This window comes from Rhinatrema bivittatum, chromosome 2 (genome assembly GCF_901001135.1).
Source record: "Rhinatrema bivittatum chromosome 2, aRhiBiv1.1, whole genome shotgun sequence".
NCBI classification, from domain to species: Eukaryota; Metazoa; Chordata; class Amphibia; order Gymnophiona; family Rhinatrematidae; genus Rhinatrema; species Rhinatrema bivittatum.
In genome coordinates, this window is record NC_042616.1 from 29,345,809 (window position 1) to 29,351,808 (window position 6,000).

The window sequence follows — 6,000 nt, forward strand, 5'->3', positions numbered from 1 at the left end:
GGAAAAAATGATAGTTTGTGTGTTTGAAAGGAAACATAAACCGCCCTTAGTCCAAGCTTCCACGTCCGGAGACAAAATACGAGGAGATAGGGTCAGATTGCCCTGAAGGCTGGAAATGGGAAAATCCCTCATTACTGAAATGCCAATAATGTATTTGCTGTTCACCAGACTTTCAATGTATGAGAAATAATAGGGTTTTGAGCGCCCTAGCTGTATGTGCTGAGGAGAGGTAGAAGGTAAAGTGAGAAGGGACGCTAATGTGTAACCCCTCAAATACATACCCTCAAGAGCTATCCAGCTAGGAGGGTGGGAAGATATCAACCAGTCTTTAATGCCCACTAATCTGGAAGCTGGATAATAAAGAAACCTATTTGGAGTATCCAGCTCCCCACACTTCCTAGGATACTGTAATGTCAGGAGCTTGATATGTGGCGGCCTGCGACACAATAGAAAGGAAGAAATAACTCCATGAAGGTCTTTGAAGGCCTTTTGGGGAACTTTGCAAGGGAGGTGCTGGACATGACATGAGCCAGGGAAGGGCAACCATTTTAACCAAGTAGGCTCTGCCCAAAAATGGCAATGGGCAATCAGTCCACCTACAAAGATCTGTCTGCAATTTCATAAACAATTTAGGATAATTCAGTTTATACGACGCTCAGACTCTTTGGGACCACAATCCCCAGATCTTTAATATTATCCTCTGCTATCCTGAAATTTTTGTAGGGAGAGTGTCATAAATCCTAGGACCCAAATACATCAAAAGGGATATAGCATGGTTAATGGTATAACCGGTCAACTCCCTATAGTCTTTGAAAAGGCTTATCATGTTTGGGATTGATCTTTCGGGATGTGTAACATAAAATATCATCTGCATATAATGAGATTTTATGACGCGAAAGTCCTCACTATCCCGAGATTCCCTAATTTTTGTGCCAGTGGCTCAAGAGTTAAATTAAACAGAGATTTATTTATTTATGTAATTATTTATTATTTAAGAGTTTTTCTATACCGTTTGGAACATCACCTCGGTTTACAATAATACTTAATGCAGCAACGAGCTTTACAAGAAACACATGAATGAAATATCAAAAGCAACAGGTTTAACAGGCTTAACATTACAAATTAATGAATTAACAGGAACTGCAATAAGGGTATGAGTACAGAAGTTAACAGGAACTGCATAATAGATAAGGGTACAGAAATGCACCGAGCATAAACTAGTTAATGGGAAAGCATCTAAAGGATGGGGATAAGGAGTGAACTAACAGGGGAGGGTACTACCAGAGAAATTATATTGGGGGGGGGGGGTTTAAGTGATAAGTGCCAGAGAATTGGAAATATTGAGTGATTACCATGGGGGGGGGGAGGGAGATGAGAGCATGATGATCAAGAGTATGCCTGCTTGGGGTGAAAGAGGGCACCCCTGCCTGGTCCTCATAGAGATAGAAAAAGGATCTGAGAGAAACCCATTGGATAGGATTTGGGCCTTAGGTTGTTTGTATAGTGCCAATATCCAATTCACAAATTGCTCAGGAAAAACACAATGTCGCAGGACCATGAACAAATATTTCCAAGAGATCTGGTTCAGCTGCGTCTAGGGAGTGGACCGTGCCAGGAACGTTTTATTTCCCCGCTATGTGGATTATGTTAAACAATCTTCTAGTAATAGCTATAGAATTTCTACCTTTTATAAAACCGGTCTGATCAGGATGTATCAGTGTTGGCAACAAACGTTCAATCCTAAATTGCAATACCTTAGCCAAAATTTTTATATCGGAATTTATCAATGATATTGGCTTATAACAACCACAAAGTAAAGGAACCTTGCCTGGTTTAGGAATCAAAGTGATATGAGCATCCAACAAGTTCCTGAGAGAAAAAGCACAGGTCCTCATATAATTAAAAAGTTCCTGCAAACGAAGGCCCAATTCCCTTCAAAAACTTCTATAATATCACAAAGGGAAACCATCCGGATCTGGATTCCTTCCCGTTGACAAAGACTGACTGTAAGGCTTGCTCGATCTCAAAGACCGTAATTGGCCTCTCCAAATGGGAATCTGAGACATCTGCACTGAGCTTAAAAAACATTTTATATCATTCAGTGAGAATGTTTCAGAAGCTCCATACAAATGCTGATTTTAAAAAAACAAACCCTGAAATTTCTGCATTATTTGTGTGTAGAAATGAAAAAGAGCGCCTGAGGCTCCTTGTAAGGCACTAATAACAGATGAGGAGATCTTAGGATTAATTGATTTTGTCAATAAGAAGCTAAGTTTATTAACCCTTGCGTGCGCAAATTTTATTGCATCGGCCCCAAAGTGCCTTTCCTATGGATATATCATTATTTGACATAATGCATAGAAATAAAGATCTAAAGGTGATGCCTTTTTGTTGCACTAAGTTAAAGCATTTCTTGACTAACATTACAGACCACTCCTCAGTCCAAACAGAATGAACAGGTCAGAGTAAAAGATGGGATTTGTCACCACAGGCACAAAGGTTGGAAAATGTGTTCTTTAAAGTTTGATGAGGATTTCTGAGCTAACTGGACTGGGTCAAGGGTGGGGTGCAGCCGGTATCTGCCCTTTTCTTCCAGCCTGTGCTCAGCAGGGTAAATAAGGAGAGAATACGAGCTGAACCTCTAAAAAAAAACCCCGTGGCACCTTGGCAGCAACAGCAGCAGCACCACCCTAATAATCTGGGCTGAGCCAATGTAGCCATTTGTATGTTCTTAAGAATAAAGTAAAAACTATTTTTCTAGGAAGAGTAAATCCTAATGTCTGAGAAAAGGGCGCTCCGTGCAAAAACGCACACGTTCCGATCTAACCATTCTCTGTGATGTCATCAGACTGCACTCAGTGCAATACTCTGCCCGCCTGATGTCATCAGTCTGCGCTCGGTTTAAACCTCTGCCCTCCTCCAGTGTGATGTCATCAGTCTGCACTCAGTGCAATACTCTGCCCGCCTCCCGCCTGATGTCATCAGTCTGCGCTCGGTTTAAACCTCTGCCCTCCTCCAATGTGATGTCATCCGTCTGTGCCCGGAAGGAGGCGGAGTTGCGCCGCAAGTTTGTAGCTGGTGCTCTCCTGCAAGATCTTCTGCTTCTCATCTTCCTCGCCTCGGCAAACACGCAGCTCTTCCCCAGTCCCAGAGAGATCCTCCGAGTCATTTCTAATCCTGAAAGCAGCAACAGCAAAGGGGAAAATGCCTGCAGGAGCTTCTGCGAAGGTAGGAGACGCCCCCAACTCCCTGCCCTCACTAAATTGTTTTTTAATTGTTAACTTTTTTGACCTCCGACTTAATATCGCCATGATATTAAGTCGGAGAGTGCACTTTCCCGGCGCCGGCAGAAATTAACGCTTACCTTTGGGTAGGCGCTAATTTCTTAAAGTAAAATGTGCGGTTTGGCTGCACATTTTACTTACTGTATCGCGCTTAATAGCGCCCGCAACATGCATTTGCATGTTGCGGGCGCTATTAGTCTCGGGGGGGGGTGTAAGTTGGTGTTGTAAAGCTAGCGCGTCCAAATGCGGGTTAACATCTTTTACTCTGACCTGTTTATTCTGTTTGGACTGAGGAATGGTCTGTAAAGTTAGTCAAGAAATGTTTGAACTTAGTGCAACAAAAAGGCATCACCTTTAGATCTTTATTTCTATGCATTATCTCAAGGAAAGGCACTTAGGGGCGGATGCAGTAAAATTTGCGGAAAGCGGGCGCTGACTTTAAAGCGCACGCAAGGCTCCCGCAAAGGGTAATAAACTTAGCTTCTTATTGGCAAAATCAATTAATCCTAAGATCTCTTCATCTGTTATTAGTGCCTTACACGGAGCCTCAGGCGATCTTTTTCATTCCTACACGCAAATAATATGGGAATTTCAGGGTTTGTTTATTTTTTTTTTTAATCAGCATTTGTATGGAGCTTCTGAAACATTTTCACTGAATGATATAAAATGTTTTTTAAGCTCAGTGCAGATGTCTCAGATTCCCGATGAGACCAGAGCCCATTTGGAGAGACCAATTATGGTCTTTGAGGGGCCAGGTGAATGGTGATTCCTTATCGTCTCATCCTGTTGTGGCCCTTTTTTGAAGGGAGTGAAACATCTTTGGCCTCCCTTGAGGTTTGCCGGTTCCTTTGTGGAGTCTTAACTGAGGTTGGCTTTCTTGGCGAGCCCTACGTTTCGTCTATTGGAGAGACCAATTACAGTCTTTGAGATCGAGCAAGCCTTACAGTCTTTGTCAACGGGAAGGAGCCAGATCCGGATGGTTTACCTTTGTGATATTATAGAAATTTTGAAGGGAATTGGTCCTTCATTTGCAGGAACTTTTAATTATATGAGGACCTGTGCTTTTTCTCTCTGGAACTTGTTGGATGCTCATATCACTTTGATTCCTAAAGGTTCCTTTACATTGTGGTTCTATAGGCCAATATCATTGTAAATTCTGGAATTTAGGATTGAATGTTTGTTGCCAACACTGATACATCCTGATGAGACAGGTTTTATAAAAGGTAGAAATTCTATAGCTATTATTAGAAGATTGTTTAACATAATCCACATAGCGGGGAAATAAAACGTTCCTGGCACGGTCCTCTCTGTAGACGCAGTTGAACCAGATCTGTTGGAAATATTTGTTCATGGTCCTGCGACATTGTTTTTCCTGAGCAATTTGTGAATTGGATATTGGCACTAAACAAACAACCTAAGGCCCAAATCCTAGCCAATGGGTTTCTCTCAGATCCTTTTCTATCTCTATGGGGACTAGGTAGGGTGCCATCTTTCCCCACCTCTGTTAAATTTAACTCTTGAGCCATTTGTATAAAAATGAGAGAATCTTGGGATAGTGAGGACTTTTGCATCATAAAATCTCATTATATGCAGACAATATTTTATGTTACACGTCCCGAAAGATCAATCCCAAACATGGTAAGCCTTTTCAAAGACTATGGGGAGTTGACCTGTTATACCATTAACCATGCTATATCCCTTTTGATGTATTTGGGTCCTAGGGTTTATGACACTCCCTACAAACGGGCTGACGGAGCGCCCTGTTAACCCTCTATTGGATGCGCGTTTTCGACGCACTAGCGTTACCCCAAAAGTTAAAAAAAAAAAAAAGTAAATTAAAAAAAATATTTGAAATCGGCCTGCGGCTTGAAAACCGGACGCTCAGTTTTGCCGGCATCCGGTTTCCGAACCCGTGGCTGTCAGCGGGTGTGAAAACTGATGCCGGCAATATTGAGCGGCTATCAAACCCGCTGACAGCCGCTGCTCCTGTCCAAAAAGAGGCGCTAGGGACACGTTAGTGTCCCTAGTGCCTCTTTTTACCGACGTCCTTAATTTGAATACTGAATCGCACGCACAGGAGAGTGGCCTGTGCGCGGGCTGGGAGAGCGGGCGAATGCCCAGGCCACACTCCTCTGCACACAATTCAATATTCAAATTAGGCCCGGCGGTAAAAAGAGGCGCTAGGGACACTAGCGCGTCCTTAGTGTCTCTTTTTGGACAGGAGCGGCGGCCGTCAGCGGGTTTGACAGCCGACACTCAATTTTGCCGGCATCGGGCTGATTTTACATTTAAAAAAAATTTTTTTTTTACTTTTTTTTACTGCTTTTCTGAGCTCTTCCCCGGTGTGCCGGCAGAAATTAACGCCTACCTTTGGGTAAGCGCTAATTTCTTAAAGTAAAATGTGCGGCTTGGCTGCACATTTTACTTAGTGAATCGCGCGGGAATGACTAATAGAGCCATCAACGTGCATTTGCATGTTTGCGGGCGCTATTAGTCTCGTCGGGGGGGGGGGGGGGGTGTTGGATGCGCGTTTTGGACGCGCTATTACCCCTTACTGAATAAGGGGTAAAGCTAGCGCGTCGAAAACGCTTGTCCAAGTGCCGGAGCGCACTGTACTGTATCGGCCTGTATGTTAGTGCTTTAAAAAAGGGAAAACAACATAATCCTACCCTCTCTTTACAAATGCTGCTTTCTAACGTGAGACAAAAAAACTGAT

General features: G+C 43.0%; 1 protein-coding gene across 1 annotated transcript in view; it reads left to right on the plus strand.

The window, feature by feature from the left end:
* Positions 1-3,023: 3,023 nt before the first annotated feature.
* The window catches only part of LOC115083166 (gastrula zinc finger protein XlCGF57.1-like), a 12,730-nt gene continuing 9,753 nt past the window's right edge, over positions 3,024-6,000 (plus strand). The window contains exons 1-2 of the mRNA XM_029586973.1: positions 3,024-3,228; positions 3,968-4,039. Of these exons, the coding sequence (XP_029442833.1) occupies positions 3,024-3,228; positions 3,968-4,039 (277 nt within the window). The remainder of the gene's footprint in view (positions 3,229-3,967; positions 4,040-6,000) is intronic.